Source organism: Ascaphus truei, chromosome 2, assembly GCF_040206685.1.
Source record: "Ascaphus truei isolate aAscTru1 chromosome 2, aAscTru1.hap1, whole genome shotgun sequence".
Taxonomy (NCBI): domain Eukaryota; kingdom Metazoa; phylum Chordata; class Amphibia; order Anura; family Ascaphidae; genus Ascaphus; species Ascaphus truei.
Genome location: NC_134484.1, coordinates 173559315 through 173582141, shown reverse-complemented (window position 1 = coordinate 173582141; position 22827 = coordinate 173559315). Strand labels below are relative to the sequence as shown.

At 38.7% G+C, this 22827-nt stretch overlaps 2 protein-coding genes across 3 annotated transcripts in view; one reads left to right on the top strand and one right to left on the bottom strand.

The window, feature by feature from the left end:
* MRS2 (magnesium transporter MRS2) overlaps positions 1 to 4544 on the top strand; it is a 77049-nt gene extending 72505 nt beyond the window's left edge. For both annotated transcript variants that reach the window (XM_075585589.1, XM_075585588.1), the window contains exon 11: positions 1213 to 4544. In XM_075585589.1, the coding sequence (XP_075441704.1) occupies positions 1213 to 1323 (111 nt within the window). In that variant the 3' untranslated portion in view covers positions 1324 to 4544. The remainder of the gene's footprint in view (positions 1 to 1212) is intronic.
* A 2142-nt stretch (positions 4545 to 6686) lies between these two features.
* The window catches only part of GPLD1 (glycosylphosphatidylinositol specific phospholipase D1), a 90025-nt gene continuing 73884 nt past the window's right edge, over positions 6687 to 22827 (bottom strand). Inside the window, exons 22-25 of the mRNA XM_075585587.1 lie at positions 21232 to 21389; positions 7237 to 7263; positions 7091 to 7141; positions 6687 to 6929 (exon numbers count right to left, since the gene is read on the bottom strand). Coding sequence (XP_075441702.1) covers positions 6849 to 6929; positions 7091 to 7141; positions 7237 to 7263; positions 21232 to 21389 — 317 coding nt within the window. The 3' untranslated portion in view covers positions 6687 to 6848. The remainder of the gene's footprint in view (positions 6930 to 7090; positions 7142 to 7236; positions 7264 to 21231; positions 21390 to 22827) is intronic.

The following is a 22827-nucleotide window of genomic DNA, read 5'->3' as shown; positions in this document are numbered from 1 at the left end:
GTTATACATTTTATTAGGAATAAAAATTAAAACTTTCTGTATGGTGTATCTCTTCACTCCTTGTTCCATTACATTCAATTCAATAAGCCGATGTGTCCTCTAATGCAACTACAACACACATCACTGTGAAATGCTCAAATAACTGGACTGGTCATCACTTGAGTCTAGGCGCAAAGTTCACCTTTCCTGTCTTGCCTTCAAATACTTTCTGGGCAAGCTACCCGTCTATCAGGACAAGCTCCTCACCCCTACCACATGCAGCACTTATCTGAGATCTGACTCCAAAAGACTGTTCATGGCCCCAAGGTTCAACAGAGTATCCATCCGGCTGCTCCTCATTCTCTTACCGTGCACCTCACAACTGGAATAATCTACCTGAGACAAGGAAAGCCGCTACCAGTCTAAATTCTTTCAAAACTAAAGCTATCTCACATTTTTAATCTGGTCTGTAACTGTTACATACGCCTATAACAATATATTATCTCTTACTGTGCATACAATGTCTTGTATATGATGTATAACCCTGCTCACTTAATGTAACTTTATTTGTAGCCTCTATGCCCAGGACATACTTGAAAACAAGCAGTAACTCACTATTACTTCCTGGTAAAACATTTATAAATGAGTAAAAATAAGAGTTATCTCCTTTTGTACACTGTAAACTGGATAGAGATGATCTAATGAGGACAACGATGCACTGAGAGAGAGTGCAGATTTTTCTATTTGAAAACCTAATTCTTAATGAACATTTTTTTTTTTAAAGAAAAAATGAAGGCAGACTTTACACGAGAATGATTGCAGCCACAGCCGGCTTTGAACAATTCATCAACATAACATTCCAGAATATGTCATAATGTTTTTACAAAAAGTTGATACAAATTCCAAGTAATACATTAGACTGGGGGTGTGACATTTTTCGGGGGGGGGGGTTGGGGGGCCTGTTGCAGAGGCCCCTCTTCCCCAAGGCATTTTAATTAAATGCTGGGGGGATCGTGTGAGACCCCTGTAACTTCACTTACCGTGTCTCCATGGCAACGTGACGTCACGTGAACCAGCAGCGTCATTTCACGGTGGAGACATGAGGGGGGCGCAAGCAGGGGGGGAGGGGAGTGCAGACAAGGGGGCGCAGCGGAGAAAGTTGGCGCGCCCCTGCATTAGACCATTTATGTTTAAACTTCTGCCTCCTTCTGTTATCTTGCTTGAATGAACTAGGTGCCGTCACTGCTCAAGAGGACATACCCTTTGAGTGGAAGAGTAGAGACCAAGAACGGCCATAAGGTCGAAGCCTTCACATCAAGTAGAAGTACCTCGACAAACCGATAAGTATCCGACTGCAAAGTTGTGGCGTGGTTGTTACAGTGACATTTTGCCACTATGGAAGAAGCGGTGAAGGATCATCTGAACATTCAAGCAACTGGACTTTATTTTATATTGCACCCAAGTGGAAGTCCAGAGTGTTTTTACACAGTAAAAAAATATATATATATTTTACCAGACCTCATATGTTCATCGGATGCGCTCCATCGGGCACTAATCATAGGTTCCCCAGTCACCAAATGTTTGGGCTCCTTGTGAGGCAACCATTTTGCTGCTCGGTGCCTCAGTAGGCTGGCATGCCCAGCTAAAATATCTGCTTTCCTGGCACACAGATTGCCAATTTTCTTTTCTTGTGCAAGCACTAAATTTATAGCAGGAGAGTGGAATATAACTTATTTTATTGTCTTGAGGGCTTTCCGAGTTGTCCCCGAGAGCTCCAAAGGCATTCAGTCCTTGAACTGCAGATCCCAATAACTTTGGTGGTACCTGAGACTCCAGCCTATAGTGCTTTCACCCTTCAGCAGATCCTTTCTGAACGTTAGATTGTGACATTACAGTGAAAATGTAATCCAGGAATTTTTGTGTTTAAAAAAAGAAAAAAACCCTGTTTCTGTATGCCAGGAAAGCCACTGCATTACATTCACATGTTCAGCCATGAACAAGCATCGTCACATCTTATTGAATAAGGGTTTTCGTGTGGAATGTCTGTGAGAAGGGAAAGTTTGGGAAGCTCTGTAGAAAAAGGACACATCTGGTAGGCATGATGATGGTACAGTATGAAGAGTTCTCTAAGGAAATAAGTATTTGTAGTATGTAGTGATGCACAGCATCATTCTACAGTGCAACCTGTTCACTTTGAATGTACTACTGTATTATTATGCCAGTGTGCCTTAATATTTATATGATGTTCTATTAATCATGTTGCACGGTTACTTTTGGTTTTGTAAATATGAATGAGGGGGTAAACCATTAATTGTTACGACCAAATGTACAGGCTTAAATTGCTGGGTTTTTTCGCCCCCTCTTGCCTACCTACGCCCAAGATAATTATTTATTGGCCTATTCTGCAAATGTCTGGCTAAGATTGCAACATTTGTATTCATATTTTAAAGGAGCAATCCAAGCAATATTCTAAATGTTTTTTATTTTAATTTTAAAATCAGTTCTGCAGTATTGGATACATATTACTTTTTTTTTTCCAATGAGTTTTAGTATACAGTACTGATAATCCTTTAATTTCTATACCAAGTTTTAGCACATTTTCATAAGCAGTGCAAGATCTTTGTAACACTTTCCTGTTTGATAATTTGTTGCCAATATTCCCAGCTGTTTGAGCTGTAAACTGTAACAATGGATAATGTTACCTTAGTAATAGGATACATTGTAGCTGCTGAGTTACTGACTGAAGGATTGATTTGAAACTGAAAGGTAGTCATTTAGTGAACCCTGAGAAGCAGGATTTTGCTGATTGATCACGGGAGACCAAATCGATCGCAGCTTAGGTCATTAGTTTTCAATAAAAAGGTAATCAAAGCCTGCATATATGAAAGAAAAAAAAAAGATATATATATATATATATATATATATATATATATATTAATATTTTTATATATATATATATATATATTAATATTTTTATATATATATATATAAATAAATATTAATATATTTTTTTTACGCTGCTTGTATTGTAAGAAGGCAATGTTGCCAATTTCTTGTACAGGGACTAAGGAGACCAACGTAATGAGTTTCCTAAATCACAGAAGTCTTTTCTCCATACAGTGTAACCGCAGCTGAATTGTTTTGTTTTTCACCGCAAGGGGATATATCTGAGTGAAATGTTTCTTAAGGTCTAGAAAGCTTAAGAGCTTCCATGTTTATCCTATTAAACCTATTTGAAACCTGTGAGATGCAATAAACCCATATATAGAAAGCAGTCTTCTGCCAGAAGGCCCATGCTGGCGCTGGAAGACCACATCTACAGCCTTTTAATTTAAATATGCCGTAAGTTATCTTCCAGACTGCTTTGTTACTATGGTCCATTGTCCTAAGACACTCCAAGAATAATTTACTTTTTAGTGCAGCTGAATCTATTTCAGTTCCCATTTCTGTGTGTTATGTTTCTTTCATGAACTTTCACAGTTAAACATTTTGAGGGCAACACTGATTTTGATTGACATTTGGTAGGGGTGAACGGAATATTTATTTCTATGGCTTATATTATTGATATTATATTGTATTAACCCAAGTGATCTATTTTTGCTTTTCTGATTTTATAAATAAAAGGTCTTACTTATTTTGTATGTTCTTTCTTTTACCATGGATTTCAAATTTAAGTTGAAGTTCGTCTGCTGGTTGGCTTTTGGTAATGACGTATTTGGGTGAAGATTTGAGTACTTGTAATTTACCACTAAAAGGAAGTGAGAAATGCAACACACAGGCTAGTCCCCTAAGTAACAACATTGTCAAAGGAAGAGTGCTTATTTCATATCAATCTCTTGATAAGTGGATAAAGAAGGGAAATGGGCAATGAAGTGTTGTCAGAAAGTGCAAAGGCTGAGTTTGAACCTAGCAAACTTGTGGTGTGGTATGGTTCTGCAATCTGTTCTAGCTGCAAACTAGATATTCGAGATCTTCAACTATTTATTTTATTTATTTATAAAATATTTTACCAGGAAGTAATACATTGAGTTACCTCTCGTTTTCAAGTATGTCCTGGGCACAGAGTAAAACAAATAATACATGGTTACAAGTACAGTTACATAAATGAACAGGGTATACATTATATACAAGACATTGCGTGCACAGTTAAAGAAAATATATATTATGAGCGTATGAAACAGTTACAGACCAGGTTAAAATGTGAGACAGCCTTAGATTTGAAAGAACTTAAACTGGTGGTGGATGTGAGAGTCTCTGGTAGGTTGTTCCAGTTTTGGGGTGCACGGTAGGAGGAGGAACGTCCGGATACTTTGTTGAGCCTTGGGACCATGAACAGTCTTTTGGAGTCTGATCTCAGGTGATAAGTGCTGCAAGTGGTAGGGGTGAGGAGCTTGTTCAGGTAGCTGGGTAGCTTGCCCATGAAGAATTTAAAGGTAAGACAGGAAAGGTGAACTTTGCGCCTAGACTCTAGTGATGACCAATCTAGTTCTTTGAGCATTTCGCAGTGATGTGTGTTGTAGTTGCATTGGAGAACAAAACGACAAATTGAATTGTAGAGGGTGTCAAGTTTGCTAAGGTGGGTTTGAGGTGCCGAGCCATATACTATGTCTCCATAGTCAATAATTGGCATTAGCATCTGCTGTGCGATACGCTTTCTGACCAGGAGACTTAGGGAGGATTTGTTCCTGTAAAGTACCCCTAGTTTGGCATAGGTCTTGGTTGTCAGGGTATCAATGTGCATCCCGAATGTTAAGTGGGAGTCAAACCATAAGCCCAGGTATTTAAAACTAGTGACAGGTGTTAGGGTGGTGTTAGCGTTGGTTCTAATCAGCTCAGTCACTGGAAGCTTTACAAATTTAGTCTTGGTCCCAAATACCATTGTTACAGTCTTGTCAGTGTTTAAAAACAGTTTGTTTTGGAAAATCCAGTTTTCGAGTCTCAAAAAGTCAGACTGAAGTATGTGTTGAAGGTCAGAGAGGCTATGGCTGTGTGCATATAGGATTGTGTCGTCTGCATACATGTGTATTGAGGCTTCCTTACAAGCTGTGGGAAGATCATTAATGAACACTGAGAAGAGTAGGGGCCCCAGAACAGAGCCTTGCGGGACACCACAGGTGATATCCAGGGGGTTGGAGTTAGAGCCTGAGATGGACACATGTTGGGATCTTCCTGATAGGTAGGACTGAAACCAGTTTAAAGCATGCTTCCCTATTCCAGAGCTCTGGAGTTTGTTAAGCAGGATAGCATGATCAACTGTGTCAAAAGCCTTTGCAAAATCTAGGAATACTGCCCCAGTGAGTTGTCCCCGTTCCATTCCACACTGGATTTCATTGCAAACTTTTAGCAGGGTAGTTACGGTGGAGTGTTTGGGGCGAAACCCAGATTGGAATTGGCTAGGGAAATTTGTCTTGGTATAGAAATCGCTTAATTGGGAGTGGACTTTTTCCATGACTTTGGATAGAATTGGGAGAAGTGAGATTGGCCTGTAGTTTGAGACAGTGTTTTTGTCCCCACTTTTGAAGATTGGGACAACTCTGGCAGTTTTCCAGGTCTTAGGGATATGGCCTGCAGACAGGATAGAGTTGACTATGGACGCAATTGGTTTGGCAATGGCTGGGGCACCAAGTCGTAGGAACCTAGATTGTAGTAAGTTGGGTCCACATTGGCTGCTTAGTTTTAGTTTGAGGAGCGCTTGTATAATCTCCTCTTCAGATACTGGGCCAAATTGAAAATTGTGGGCAGTTTTGGGAGGGGGTGGAACTATAGGGGTACTCCCAGGGTGAGATTCAGGTTTGTGGTTTGGGCTGCGTTTCGCTAATAAGTTAGTGGCACACCCCACAAAGTAATCATTGAATGCATTTGCAATGTCAGTGGGGGTTGTCAGAGTAATATCCCCCTTAGTGATATTACTTGGTTGTTGATGGTTAGGAGGCTGGAATATATTGTTGATAACCTTCCAGAAGTTAGCTGGGTTTGATGTATTCTGGTGGAGATTGTCAGAGTAATATTGTGCTTTTGCATGCCTTGTTTGCCTTGTGCACATGTTCCGCAGGCATCTGTAGTGATTGAGATCCTTGGTAGTGCCAGTTACTTTGTAGCTTTTCCACAAGGCATCCCTGAACTGGTAGAGTGCTATAAGGTCAGGTGTAACCCATGGAAGGTGGGCCCCCCGAACCCTTATTTTGCGTAGTGGAGCATGGGTATCGCAGAGTTTTAAGAATTCGGATTGGAAATAGTCAACTAGTTCTTCAAAGGGCCCAGAGAACATTTAGGCTGTGTTGCAATGTAATTTTACATACATTATAATACTTATATTTTAGCAAATCTTTACTACATCTGTGCCATCTATATTGACATGGCTTAAAATTACAAGTAAGTTTCAGTGTAGAAAACGACACTTGGCTGTATAAGCAACTAGTATAAAGGGCCACATAAAAACCCTTCATGGGCTGCATTTGGCCTATGGGCCGCAAGTGGAAGAGGCCTGATGTTACATGTTCATGGTAAACCAACAATAAAGCATAGCGACTTCTTTCTAAGTTAGTGCAACCATGATTTGTTCTTGTCGGTTCTTCCCCAATTTATATTTGAATCTCACTTTTTGTTTTCAATCCCAAAACGTTAATAAAATGTGGCAAATGTATGTGCAATTCTTCTATTAATTAACGGATCATTTTTCACTGGTATAAAAATACATTGAAACAATAGATGGTATAACAATCTATTTGTTGTGTTTACATTTCTTTGCTTACAAAATTACAAGACCACTTGTATCTGTATACCGGACACTGCAGATTACTACAAGTTGTACATAAATTGTTGTACAAATTACTATAAATTGTACATAAATGCATTCTGCAAACAAATATTCAGCCAAGACTGTAAATATAGAGTACACCAGCGAGTCTTGCTTTCTTGGAGCTTCTCTCAGCTGCTACGACAACATTGTTCTGAAATAGTATAACAATATGATATATTATATATATATCAAGATATACTTCCTTTAATTACATTTTTATTTAGTATATATTAGGAAAACAGTATATACCAGGGTGATTTTATACACTATGTATCGCTGCTTAATTTTGTTTTACGTGAATTGATTTCCTACCTTGTGTTTTGATTTTACTGTTATTACTGCACTTCCAAACCTTGATTTTTCCTAGAAAACAAAATTGTTGCAATTAACTATATATTATAACAAGCTTTTTTTTAAAATGTATTTATATTTTTAAACTGCGCTCTTGTGACACTTACTTCAGGAGAAATCAGTACATATTGTGCCTGGTGGGGGGAGGAGGGAAAAGACACAAATTAATAGCGTACAGCACTATAAATCTTGGCTAATTAAATGTGGTATCTAAATATAGGAGCATGGGAACAACATATTAGAACGATATGGTAAACACTTCAATTGCTTAACCACAATTTAACACTCCTAGCGTATTCACAAATAATGTCGTAAACTGTTTGACATAATCAAATAATGAGTTCATTTTCCTTTATGTTAATTTAAATTTTTATCAAAACCAGGTCTCAATGATACCCACTATAAAAACTTTGAGCTATTTTTAATAAGACACATTCGCTAGAATGGATATGGGACAAACACTATGCCTTTCTTTTTTTTTTTTTTTTAAGTTTTTTTTGTATGTTATATATAATTGTTTTTTTTTCTTCAAAAACTAAGAGTGGGTGGGTACAAAAAGAAAAGGGGTATGGGGGGGACGAGAGGGAGACACCAATAACATTTTGCTTGCAGCTCAGAGAATCACGGTATGAAATTTGTTTTTACCAAAGTCCAAATCCACATTTACAGTTGTAATATAGTACATAGTCTAGCATCAATCCCCAATCTTCATCTCATTCTACCATGGCTCCCAAACACCCCAGTACCTCTACTGTATCATTAAGACCCAGTCATGTTCTCGTGGCAAAGCGTTTGCCATATTCTATCCTTAACCTTTTGGAGACTTGGTTGTTTTTTTTTTTGTTTTTTTGTTTTTTTTCCCCCACGTGGCTGATATATGGAAGGAGAGTTTCCTCTCTAGTTGGTATGCTTTTGATTGAATTATTTAGTAATGCCACCCATAGATCCGGTGTCACTGAGGTTCCTACAACCCTATTCAACATTTGGAACACCTGAATGCAGAGGTTTTTTCACCTGTGAATAGGACCACCATATATGTAGGAATGTACCTACAGATGCAGCAACCGTTATCCGACCATTTCTCAGTCGTTTTCGTAAAGTTTGCTGTATTCCACGTGGGATTTACTCGTCATTCTTTCGTGAACGCCACCAATCACACGTGTTTACCGTTGTTGATTTCTTTGAATTACATGGATTCTGATTTGTTTGGGTGCAGTTCTTCATGTATCTGCCAGATGGCAAAAATGAATTCCCTTTGCACTATCCAGTGGATAGTACAGTTATGTACTTTAGTCAATTTGCAGGTGTTTAAAAAACAGAGTCTACCACAGTGATCCATTGTAAATTGATCTTGGTAGCTGAAGATGTTATCAAATTTAGGCGTCTTCATAATTAAAGTATCTAAACACAATGTTTTGTGCAGTACATTATTCTCAATTGCTATACCACCAGCGCAATTGCCGAATAGACATACATATGTCAAGTCCTTCTACAAAACTGAACTGTAGTTATGGATTTTTAATCTTTTCTGCAATTAATGCTGGACAGATACGGTGACTTTAGCAGAACTACGATTTTTTTTTTTAAATTTTCACCTAACCATCATGGGTGAAAGCATTTGGTAAGGCAAACTTTAGCTAATGAGGATTGCTTTTTTTGCACAGCCCCTCAGGGAGATAGCAGGGGTTATTGGTCTGTGCTCCCAGGTTTTGCCATTACGTTTGCTCATGGCAACTTCAAAAGGAGAAAGGTCGGGTTTAATCCATTTAAGATTCGTATTTCCTGACCTTGCAATGTACCAACACCAGCTTGCCAATATTGGTCGACCGTCCCTGAAAACCTTGTGAACCAAAATCCTTGCTACCTGGCCAAGCCTGATTACCAGCTTCAGCAGGCACCTGTCAACTATAATGCAAACTACATGAGTGACCCCAACTTGTACGCACAATACACCTTTGACATTGGCTCATCTCGACCTGGTTAATAATGTTTTACGTTTATAATGAAGATACTGTAATACTGTATAGTAGATATTTACTGTAACTGGAATTCCCAATGACACTACAGTAGTGTATGCCTGCCATATCAATGCTTGTACACATGCACACTATAGCGCGACTTGATGCATGCGCACTACCGGAAATAATAGCATAATATTTTTTTTCCCAGAAAACAAACTATGAAATAGAGCGTAAAAAGATAAGGATGAAGTTCGAAGGAACTCTAATATCGCTTTTTTTAAAATTGCCTTTTTACTTTTATACAGTCAGTATAAATGCTTCACGCTTCTAAAACTTTGCCATGCTATTTTTGACAACACGCTATGCACTGTACAGTACTGTAGTATGTGATCGATTTCAATTACCCTGTACAGGTGTTACACCCTATTTGGCCCCCCTCTACTCACCTGGGAAGGAAGGGGTTAACTGGACTGAGGTCCAGTAATGTGTTTTTGCCTTGCTTCAGTATCCAAATGTGTATTCCTCTGTATAAATGTATTGTGTTATCCTGGTGTTTGCACTCACACATACACTAGGGTTGATGCGGGAGGGAAGGGGTTAATGTTAATTGAGTGATTATAGCCCTTTGTTCCCTTTTCCCGCCTTTTCAGGCTCCATTTTGCAGCCTTTCATAGGTCGCCATTGAGCCTCCATGAGTTCTAATGGCAGAAGTAGCGGTTTTGAACCTGTTTCCAATGACGACCAGCGGGTGGCGTCCGAGAGGAGGAGCAGCAGTTTCCCATTGTAAGTCAATGGGCTCATTGACTTCAATGGAGATTCCTCAACGCCGGCCTCGAGAAACAGGTTGGCAGCCATCCAAACCGCAGACCGCAAAAGCGGATACAATGTCTTTGAAAAGAGTTTAATCACTTCGGTCAAGTTCAAAGACAATTGGCGTGGGAATCTTAGGTTCTAGGGCCCCTGGGAATAAAGTTCTTTTTGCTCCTAGGAACCTCCACACTGGGTCCAGGAATGAGAAACCCCCGTAAGGGGTCGAGCGGAGGGGGGTCGCGCCATTGACTTAAATGGCGGAGCGGAGGTCCCATTGAATCTAATGGTAGCGTGCGCCATGCATTGTCAATGGCGGCGCCGGCCATTGATTCCAATGGGGAAAAGCCGCGTGGCGTAAAAACGACAGTGTGAAACGATGAAAAATGTAGGTCCATATTTCCGGTTCTGGAATGACCAGAGGAATGGGATTTGGGTGGCATGTAGCCAAAGTTCCTGCTTTTATGCATGACCCTTCCCAGCCCTCTCCAACCAACCAGACGGAGTGTGGGCGAATGTAAAGATTTGTGGTTTTTCCCATAGACTTCAATGGCGGCGGTTTCTCCATTGAAAGCCTATGGCGGGGGAGCCTGTTGTTTTCAATGGGGAACGAGTGAAAAGCAGAGATTCATTTTTTAAAGGGAAGAATCCTGTATTTTAAAAATGTGTTAAAGTGCATTTCTGTATCTCCGGTTCTGGAGGACGCAGAGAGTTGAAATTTGGCCAATATGTAGGGTCACTGTAGGCATTAAAAACTGGCAGATTTCGACCCACTGGACCCACCAGAACGGAACTTATTAATATGTGAAGATATTAAAGTGTATATGGGATTTTGGATTTGCTCTGAAAATGCAGACTCCATCTGCTATGCTAATAGGGCAGGAAGAGCATCCTGAAGATTTAGCATAGCCCGGTGATCAAAAGTTAACTGCCCTGATTGTTTATACTAGGGTCAGGAACAAAGGAAGTTGAGTGGTTTGTGAGTGTCATACTTCACACTTAAAATCTACTTCAAAGAGATTTTCCTAGCCAGCTAGGCGCCTAGGAGTAAGAGTAAAGGGCTGAAATGGTATATAAGTCAGTCACCCCTTACTCAATGGTCTTAAGGTATTGTCGTGATGTCCACATCTGAACCTGAATTATGGAAGAAATGGCCCATCCTGTATCTTGATGGCTTTCTTGTCCTAACCTTTAAGTAAGTGCCTATATTTTGTCTGTTATTTGTATAATCTCGTGTGTTCACCTTTTTCAAGGAATAAATTATATTTTATCATATCTAAGCCTCGTTCAGTTCAACCCAGTTATATTTTTGGTGTGTATTATTAATAGCCTGTCACAAAGTTACAGTCACAGCTTGCTTTTATTCCACTTCCTGGTTAATGGAACACACTATGTGATGCATTTTGTAGAACACAAAGACAACGGTTTCATGATTTGGCTGCTGATAGAGCATTTCCATTTCCTGGTTCCACGCGCATGCGCATTAACCAGGTTAATGTCCCCACTTACCAGAACGCTTCCCTGTTTAAAGAATGCTTAAAAGAACTGCATGCTATGTGTGTCAGGGAATATAGTGTTGCTATGGTAATATTTTTGTTATATATTGTGCCCACTATAAGAGGGTATCTTCCTTCCTTATCCAGTTTTTTGTTTTTTAGGATGAAAGGAAAATTTCTACTTATCAGTATCGCTACTGTAAACTATTCATTTTTGTACATACTGTATCTGGCAAATTCATTTTCTGTATTGCAATTAAAAGGCAAGTTGCACATATTGGCCCCATTGGTCTCACTGATTTTATTAAGTGACCAAGGGCCAGACTTACTAAGAAGTTTTCTGCAATACGATACCTCCAGCATTGTGGGACACCTTGTAGCCCATTCAAGTTAACGGGCTGTAATGTGTCTTCCAGCTCTAGAATGTGTCTCATTGAAGAATGATAGAGAGATACCGGCGCCTGATCAGTCCACAATGGATGGAAGTCCAGTAGTAATAGTCCCAATTCCAAGATGTGCTACAGTCACTGAATCTTTGAGTGCTCCGTTAGGAATTCATGCAGGGGATGTGGAACATGAAATAAAAGAAGAGAGAATTTAATGCAACACAGCTAAACAGATTACACAGACATGAAAATGCAAGCTGGCTGACACGGGGACAAGACAGACAGACACAACTAGACAGACAACATTAAAGCAAAGCTAGTGATAAAAGTTAATTTATTATAACTGAAAATAAAAAGTAGGACAGGTTGCTGATATGCCGCTCCGGTGGGTTAAAATCTGAATAACACTCACAGGACGGCAGATGTAGATTCGCATAAGTCAATGTGAGCCGAAATCCACGTGTGGGGAGGTCGCAGGGTTCTCAGGATGCCGTGTATTCCCTCTGTTGCTCCTTACTGGTGAGGACCGGAAATGACGTCTCCGTTGCGCCGAAACCGGAAATGACGTCGCCGGGTGTGACGTCAGGACTGGTGAATCCGCACCTCCTTGCCCCTACTTCGCTCAACAAAAGCGCTCAGCGATATAACAGCTTGTACTCAGCAAAAGTGTCCAAAATAGAATAAAACAGCCCTACGCGTTTCGTGTGGGTAACCACACTTCCTCACGGGATATAAAGTTATGGCAGTGAGCCCTGGTATATATATCCTTAGCTTGGCTCCGATTGGTCTGTCAATCAGGGCAGTCAATGGGATACACCAATTAGCTTAATAGATCACTGACATTTGGTTCAGCTTTGCAAACATAAAAAAAACAGCATGACAACATTTAACATGACATAAAAACAGATAAGATAGTGGATGGATAAGTTAATGGCATAGGCAATGAACAGTAGAGTAAATAAAAATAATTAAAAAAAAAAATATATATATATATAAAAAAGTCCCATTCAAAGGGTGCAGGAATAAAAGAAAACATACGCCTGATGTTATAAGAACGCTCCTAGCTCAAAGTCTATATTTAACCCTTGAGGTGATAATGTTTTAAGCTTGTATATCCAGTAAGCCTCACGCATACTAGATTTTTGTAATCTATCACCACCTCTTGCGCTAGCAGGAATTGTCTCAATAGCTTGACATTTAAGACCGCTAGGATTTTTATCATGATGTGTGAGGAAATGGTGGGATACGCTATGGGTTATCAGTCCTCTTTTGATATTGTATATGTGTTCATACACTCTCCTCTGGTATGTTCTTCCGGTCCTTCCCACATATTGCAGGCCACAAGGACATTGTAACAGATATATGACAAAACACATATGACAGTTAATATGTGACTTGATAGGATGTTCCATCTTAGTGACGTTATATTTAAAACTCTTAGCATTACTACTGTATGCACACGCCATACACTTGGAGCATTTAAAAAAACCTTTATTCAACACAGCTCTATTCTCTTTTAAATGAATCAGTGGACAACTAGGAGCTACCCTAGATTTTAAATTGGACGCCCTAGTAAATATAATTTGCGGTTTCACAGGTAGAACTCCTGCTAGAACACTATCCCTCAGTAGGATTGGCCAGTGTTTGTTGATTATTTTTCTGATTTTTGGTGCCATGCCATTATATTGTGTAATAAATGGGACCTTTTCAAAAAAATTGTTTTTCAAATCTTTTTTCTTATAAACCAGAAGATCCTCTCTTTTCATGTTGGTAACATGATTGATAACCTCATCTAAAGGTTGCTCTGGGTAGTTCCTACTAAGAAACTTGCACTTCAGTTCCTCCGCCTGTAACGCAAAGTCACCAATATCGGAACAATTGCGTCTCAAGCGGAGAAACTGGCCCCTCGGTATATTCTTTATCCACAATGGGTCATGTGAACTGTCGGCTCTCAGGTAGGTATTTGCCTGCACTGGCTTGAAGTATGTTTTAGTGTGTAGAGTGTGATTGGTGATATAAATATTTAAATCTAAAAAATCAATGTGCTCTGCACTGTGATTAAAAGTGAACTCAAGATTTTTATCATTATTATTCAAATAAGAAAAAAAGTGTTGTAATAATGCTTTGCCGCCGGACCAGATGAATATAACGTCATCTATATAACGTTTCCAGAGCACCAGGTCTGCCCCATATGGACAGTTGTTCCAAATTGAACTTTCTTCCCAACTGTCCATAAAAAGGTTTGCATAACTTGGGGCTCCACATACTTGATTATAAAAAAAGTGAGTTGAAAGTAAAATAATTATGGGTTAAAATGAAAAAAATGCTGTCAATCAAAAATTGTTTTTTAACAGATGTTAGTTGGGTAGTGGAATCCAATTTTTGAGATATTGAGATGCAGCCCAACTGATGGTCTATAATTGTATACAGTGACTTGACGTCCGCTGTTACCAGTATATAATTGGGCTGCCACTCCAAATCCCTTAGGATTTGGAGTATGTGGGTCGTATCTCTCAAATAGGACTTGCTATGTATTACATAAGGCTGCAAATGATAATCAATAAATTGAGATAAATTGGAAGATAAAGATGAAATACCAGAAATAATAGGTCTACCCGGTGGTGACGTGAGGTGTTTGTGTATTTTGGGTATAAAATAAAATAAAGGTGTACGTGGATGTGGTATGCTAAGATAAGCTGCCTCATCTTCAGTAATGGCTCTACTTTTCAAGCCAGTGTCAAGCAGAGCCTCTAGATCTTTTTGATATTGATCAAGGGGATCATTGAGGAGGGGGAGGTAAGTGGCTTTGTCGTCCAACAATCTTTTGGACTCAGCCATATAATAAGATCTATCCATTACCACTATACCTCCCCCCTTGTCAGCAGGTTTTATAACTAACAATTCATTAGTCTCCAAAGTGTGCAAGGCCTCTTTTTCTTTTGAGTTCAAATTGTCATTTTTAATTTTAAATGATCGACTGGAATCTTCCAGATCTTTAGTGACCATATCGACAAAAGAACTTACTAGATGCCCCTGAGCAAATTTGGGATAAAAGGTTGATTTCCTTTTAAAAGCATGAGATGATGGTATATCTGTTTTTGCCTCTTGGTTGGTACCAATTTGGCTGGATATGGCATCCCTAATAAAATACTTTTTTAAGGCCAATTTCCTAGCAAATTTGTGGACGTCTATGTATAGGTTAAAACTATTGGGACCACAAACTGGAGCAAAGGTGAGTCCTTTCCCTAGGACTCGCCTTTCTAAATTAGTCAAGGTGTGCTGACTAATGTTAAAGATGTTGGATTCTTGTTTGGGTCGGTTTAATCTAGTTCTACCAATACCTCCTCTTCTTCCTATGGCCCTGTTTTTCTTTTCTTGTAGTTTAGAGGTCGGATAGGGTCCACATGAGGTTTGATGATTTCTACCTCCGGGAAAATGTGGTCCCTCTCCTTCCTCCACTCTAAAAAAGAGAAAATAGTCTTGTTAACAGGGGTGGGTAAGGGTGTGTATGAAACACTGTCTGTCTCACTTCCTGACTCTATATCGGTCAACACAGTATATTTATTACTTGTAACAATAGGTGCTTGTTGTGACTTTGTTAACAGGTCGTACCGTTCTTTAGCTTTTTTCTGTTGAAGGTAAAGGTTTTTGTTGTGTATAGGTAATAAAACCTGGGTTGTTTGGCTAGGAACCAAAATGTTACTGCTAGGTTTTTTTAAAACAGTAGCATTACTTTTTTGAGCTGGTTTGGCCCTTTATGCCCTTGTACTTTTATTAATGTCTTGTACTGGCGGAATTGGTTTAGTCTCTACTCTTCTTGTATTGTTGGTGTTAGAACTTTCTTTCAATTTCTTATTCCATGTACGTTGACATCCCGTGTCATAGTCTGTTTTGTCCCTAAAGAACTTTCTTTGTTTAGTTTGGACTATTTCTAATTCCATTTGGTCTAGTCTTTTTTTGATGGTGGGTTCCAATAGGAGTAACTCATTACTATCTTTGAAGGGTTCTAATTGGTTCTCCAAATCTGAAATCTGCTGATCTAATATGATTAGAGATTTTTTCCGATAATAAATCAATAATTTCATCAAGGAAAATGAACATGAGTCTAATATCTCATTCCATTCCTTCATGAAAGCAGTGTTCTCTTTATCAGAAGTTGGTGACTTAGACACCCTCAAACCTCTCGGAATGCGGTGATTTTCTAAATATTTGCTCAGTGTGGTTACCTCCCACCACTGTTTGCTTTCAACAGTGAGAGCATGTTCCAACCGAGTCAATATTGGATGGAAATTATCCGTTTCATTCTCTGTAATATGTATAGAGTTTGGGTCATTAAAAATATGATCCACATTGGCACTTCTACGTGCTCTAAAAAAAAATAAAGAGCTCATTTTAGAGCAAAATGTGAATGTAGGATAGGGTTCCCCCTCTTAACAGGGTACATTGTTATTCCCATTAGCGCTTTTTTACATCACCTTTTTTTCTTTTATCTGTATTTTGTACATTTTTGATGTTAGCTGCTTATTTTAATATTATTTAATATCCTACACTGACAATTTGACGGGCAAAGCCGGGTCTCTTAGTTGGTTTATAATATTATTTAATATCCTACACTCACATTTTGCTCTAAAATGAGCTCTTTATTTTCCTTTAGAGCACGTAGAAGTGCCAATGTGGATCATATTTTTAATGACCCAAACTCTATACATATTACAGAGAATGAAACGGATAATTTCCATCCAATATTGACTCGGTTGGAACATGCTCTCACTGTTGAAAGCAAACAGTGGTGGGAGGTAACCACACTGAGCAAATATTTAGAAAATCACCGCATTCCGAGAGGTTTGAGGGTGTCTAAGTCACCAACTTCTGATAAAGAGAACACTGCTTTCATGAAGGAATGGAATGAGATATTAGACTCATGTTCATTTTCCTTGATGAAATTATTGATTTATTATCGGAAAAAATCTCTAATCATATTAGATCAGCAGATTTCAGATTTGGAGAACCAATTAGAACCCTTCAAAGATAGTAATGAGTTACTCCTATTGGAACCCACCATCAAAAAAAGACTAGACCAAATGGAATTAGAAATAGTCCAAACTAAACAAAGAAAGTTCTTTAGGGACAAAACAGACTATGACACGGGATGTCAACGTACATGGAATAAGAAATTGAAAGAAAGTTCTAACACCAACAATACAAGAAGAGTAGAGACTAAACCAATTCCGCCAGTACAAGACATTAATAAAAGTACAAGGGCATAAAGGGCCAAACCAGCTCAAAAAAGTAATGCTACTGTTTTAAAAAAACCTAGCAGTAACATTTTGGTTCCTAGCCAAACAACCCAGGTTTTATTACCTATACACAACAAAAACCTTTACCTTCAACAGAAAAAAGCTAAAGAACGGTACGACCTGTTAACAAAGTCACAACAAGCACCTATTGTTACAAGTAATAAATATACTGTGTTGACCGATATAGAGTCAGGAAGTGAGACAGACAGTGTTTCATACACACCCTTACCCACCCCTGTTAACAAGACTATTTTCTCTTTTTTAGAGTGGAGGAAGGAGAGGGACCACATTTTCCCGGAGGTAGAAATCATCAAACCTCATGTGGACCCTATCCGACCTCTAAACTACAAGAAAAGAAAAACAGGGCCATAGGAAGAAGAGGAGGTATTGGTAGAACTAGATTAAACAGACCCAAACAAGAATCCAACATCTTTAACATTAGTCAGCACACCTTGACTAATTTAGAAAGGCGAGTCCTAGGGAAAGGACTCACCTTTGCTCCAGTTTGTGGTCCCAATAGTTTTAACCTATACATAGACGTCCACAAATTTGCTAGGAAATTGGCCTTAAAAAGTATTTTATTAGGGATGCCATATCCAGCCAAATTGGTACCAACCAAGAGGCAAAAACAGATATACCATCATCTCATGCTTTTAAAAGGAAATCAACCTTTTATCCCAAATTTGCTCAGGGGCATCTAGTAAGTTCTTTTGTCGATATGGTCACTAAAGATCTGGAAGATTCCAGTCGATCATTTAAAATTAAAAATGACAATTTGAACTCAAAAGAAAAAGAGGCCTTGCACACTTTGGAGACTAATGAATTGTTAGTTATAAAACCTGCTGACAAGGGGGGAGGTATAGTGGTAATGGATAGATCTTATTATATGGCTGAGTCCAAAAGATTGTTGGACGACAAAGCCACTTACCTCCCCCTCCTCAATGATCCCCTTGATCAATATCAAAAAGATCTAGAGGCTCTGCTTGAAAAGTAGAGCCATTACTGAAGATGAGGCAGCTTATCTTAGCATACCACATCCACGTACACCTTTATTTTATTTTATACCCAAAATACACAAACACCTCACGTCACCACCGGGTAGACCTATTATTTCTGGTATTTCATCTTTATCTTCCAATTTATCTCAATTTATTAATTATCATTTGCAGTCTTATGTAATACATAGCAAGTCCTATTTGAGAGATACGACCCACATACTCCAAATCTTAGGATTTGGAGTGGCAGCCCAATTATATACTGGTAACAGCGGACGTCAAGTCACTGTATACAATTATAGACCATCAGTTGGGCTGCAGGGCAATATCTCAAAAATTGGATTCCACTACCCAACTAACATCTGTTAAAAAACAATTTTTGATTGACAGCATTTTTTTCATTTTAACCCATAATTATTTTACTTTCAACTCACTTTTTTATAATCAAGTATGTGGAACCGCGATGGGCACCAGGTTTGCCCCAAGTTATGCAAACCTTTTTATGGACAGTTGGGAAGAAAGTTCAATTTGGAACAACTGTCCATATGGGGCAGACCTGGTGCTCTGGAAACGTTATATAGATGACGTTATATTCATCTGGTCCGGCGGCGAAGCATTATTACAACACTTTTTTTCTTATTTGAATAATAATGATAAAAATCTTGAGTTCACTTTTAATCACAGTGCAGAGCACATTGATTTTTTAGATTTAAATATTTATATCACCAATCACACTCTACACACTAAAACATACTTCAAGCCAGTGCAGGCAAATACCTACCTGAGAGCCGACAGTTCACATGACCCATTGTGGATAAAGAATATACCGAGGGGCCAGTTTCTCCGCTTGAGACGCAATTGTTCCGATATTGGTGACTTTGCGTTACAGGCGGAGGAACTGAAGTGCAAGTTTCTTAGTAGGAACTACCCAGAGCAACCTTTAGATGAGGTTATCAATCATGTTACCAACATGAAAAGAGAGGATCTTCTGGTTTATAAGAAAAAAGATTTGAAAAACAATTTTTTTGAAAAGGTCCCATTTATTACACAATATAATGGCATGGCACCAAAAATCAGAAAAATAATCAACAAACACTGGCCAATCCTACTGAGGGATAGTGTTCTAGCAGGAGTTCTACCTGTGAAACCGCAAATTATATTTACTAGGGCGTCCAATTTAAAATCTAGGGTAGCTCCTAGTTGTCCACTGATTCATTTAAAAGAGAATAGAGCTGTGTTGAATAAAGGTTTTTTTAAATGCTCCAAGTGTATGGTGTGTGCATACAGTAGTAATGCTAAGAGTTTTAAATCTAACGTCACTAAGATAGGATGTTCTATCAAGTCACATATTAACTGTCATATGTGTTTTGTCATATATCTGTTACAATGTCCTTGTGGCCTGCAATATGTGGGAAGGACCGGAAGAACATACCAGAGGAGAGTGTATGAACACATATACAATATCAAAAGAGGACTGATAACCCATAGCGTATCCCACCATTTCCTCACACATCATGATAAAAATCCTAGCGGTCTTAAATGTCAAGCTATTGAGACAATTCCTGCTAGTGCAAGAGGTGGTGATAGATTACAAAAATCTAGTATGCGTGAGGCTTACTGGATATACGAGCTTAAAACATTATCACCTCAAGGGTTAAATATAGACTTTGAGCTAGGAGCATTCTTATAACATCAGGCGTATGTTTTCTTTTATTCCTGCACCCTTTGAATGGGACTTTTTATATATATATATATATATATATATATATATATATATATATATATATATATATATATATATATATATATATTTTTTTTTTTAATTATTTTTATTTACTCTACTGTTCATTGCCTATGCCATTAACTTATCCATCCACTATCTTATCTGTTTTTATGTCATGTTAAATGTTGTGTCATGCTGTTTTTTTATGTTTGCAAAGCTGAATCAAATGTCAGTGATCTATTAAGCTAATTGGTGTATCCCATTGACTGCCCTGATTGACAGACCAATCGGAGCCAAGCTAAGGATATATATACCAGGGCTCACTGCCATAACTTTATATCCCGTGAGGAAGTGTGGTAACCCACACGAAACGCGTAGGGCTGTTTTATTCTATTTTGGACACTTGCTGAGTACAAGCTGTTATATCGCTGAGCGCTTTTGTTGAGCGAAGTAGGGGCAAGGAGGTGCGGATCGCCATTTCCCTGAGGCTTCACTGGATTCACCAGTCCTGACGTCACACCCGGCGACGTCATTTCCGGTTTCGGCGCAACGGAGACGTCATTTCCAGTCCTCACCAGTAAGGAGCAACAGAGGGAATACACGGCATCCTGAGAACCCTGCGACCCCCCCACACGTGGATTTCGGCTCACATTGACTTATGCAAATCTACATCTGCCGTCCTGTGAGTGTTATTCAGATTTTAACCCACCGGAGCGGCATATCAGCAACCTGTCCTACTTTTTATTTTCAGTTATAATAAATTAACTTTTATCACCAGCTTTGCTTTAATGTTGTCTGTCTAGTTGTGTCTGTCTGTCTTGTCCCCCTGTGTCAGCCAGCTTGCATTTTCATGTCTGTGTAATCTGTTTAGCTGTGTTGCACTAAATTCTCTCTTCTTTTATTTCATGTTCCACATCCCCTGCATGAATTCCTAACGGAGCACTCAAAGATTCAGTGACTGTAGCACATCTTGGAATTGGGACTATTACTACTGGACTTCCATCCATTGTGGACTGATCAGGCGCCGGTATCTCTCTATCATTTATGCTGTTCATCTGATTGTACTATCAGTTTCACCAGGCTGCCTATCTACCAATAGGGTTCCCCCTCTTAACAGGGTACATTGTTATTCCCATTAGCGCTTTTTTACATCACCTTTTTTTCTCTCATTGAAGAATACTTCTTGGTAAATATGGGCTCAAATGTTACTGTTTTGGTCTTAAAAAAAACTAGATCTCAATAGTTTTGGTGCTTGGAGCTTATCACCTCTGCATTTCTGTGCATAGGAATAAGTTCCTGATAATTCAATGTTCAGTATCATGCAATTGGACACTGTATTTAGTAAGAACTCTTGTTCTAGCAGGCAACTGCTCTTCTTAGAGCTAGTGCAGAAAATACACACACATACAAAACTGATGGGGTTTCCAACTCCCTTACCCAATCCTCAGGACAGGGAGAAATCCACGACTTGCAGCTGCCTGTTAGGTAGCTTGGAGAAGTAACGTTCCCATTGTAGATGTAGATACGTCCAGCCTGAGTACCAAAAAGTGACGTTATGTCATCAGCCCTCAGAGGTGATGTCAGAATGACTTCATCTGAAAAATGGAATTAATGTGACTGTGCAGCCCAACATCCAGCATATTAGTCATTTTTATAGGCCTATTTAAAACATGCTATATTTCCACAGGAGTCCACTTTTAGCTAAACATGTTTCCTTTATATTAACATATTGAGACACAATAAAAGTAATTGCCTGTTCCTTATATAAAGTCACTAAAATACTTCACCCCCCAAAAATGTACGTGCTTCAATATATAATGACTATAATGACACTGAATATCTTCATACATCTCGAGCCACACAAGGTCCTTTCTACATTATCTTTTCTTGGGGTTGAGGAGGAGCGCAGGATATGCTCGTGATATGCAAAAAATAAAGATATATATAGTGCAGATGGTAGATCACTGCTAAAAAGATAATCAATATAGGAAATGAACTCACAAAAATCATATAATGTTACTGCATGTCAGAGATCCATCTCTCTCTGACTGGAGCCCTTTGTATAGCTGGGGTCAGGATACCTCTCAGTGAAGTGGTTGATATGCAAATAAAAGAAACCACAAATAGTGCATACTGTATGAACTATAAATATGTATTATTCACAAATATTAAGGAAACTCACATTTTCCATAAATAAGATGGGTGGTGGAGAGAACCGCCGATAGTAGGGTGGTGAAGTGTGGAGCTGCTGCCCGGTGCTTCACTTGCACCTCACAGTGTAGTTCCGCATCAGTCTCTGCCATCGCGTCACTTCCGGTTTCGCGTCACGGGTGAGGGCGGGAAGCCAAAATTGGTCTGGTAACAGCAGTAGATTGCCAGTCCTTCAGTGCGCAAATTCTCTCCAAAAACTCTACGCGTTTCGCACACTGCTTCGTCAGGAGTATGATTGTATGGGTGTGCTCTTGTGTCATATATAGGCCCATCAATTAATTAGAAAGAAATTCGTATTTAATTTTAACCCCCTCAGCGCTCACACATAGCGCGAGGTCCAAAACCCATAGGGTAAATACATACATATATACATGGCTTAAATGATCATTATTAAACTTGCAACATAATAAAAATATTGTTTAAAAAACATGATATATGGGTATCTATATTGTATAATTAAAAAATAGTATATACCCACTAAAATGTTCATATAGACTATTGCTAGGAATACACTAAATGTGTATAGAAGTAGAGAGGTAGATGGAGGAAGAGGAGAGAGGAGAGACATAATTAATATTCAATAATAATGATAAAATGTATATTTTAATGTTATAAAAGAACCTTAGTATAAAATACAATAAATTAAATATATTTATCGGTACAAAGGGAGAGTAAACACACTAGAAATAAAATATACCCGTAATTAGCATATATTTAAAGGACAGTTAAAATGGACTAAAAAATATATAATTTAATGTATAATAATTAGACTAAAAATGCACCAATATCAATATCTACATTTAGACCTAGGGGGGACATGGT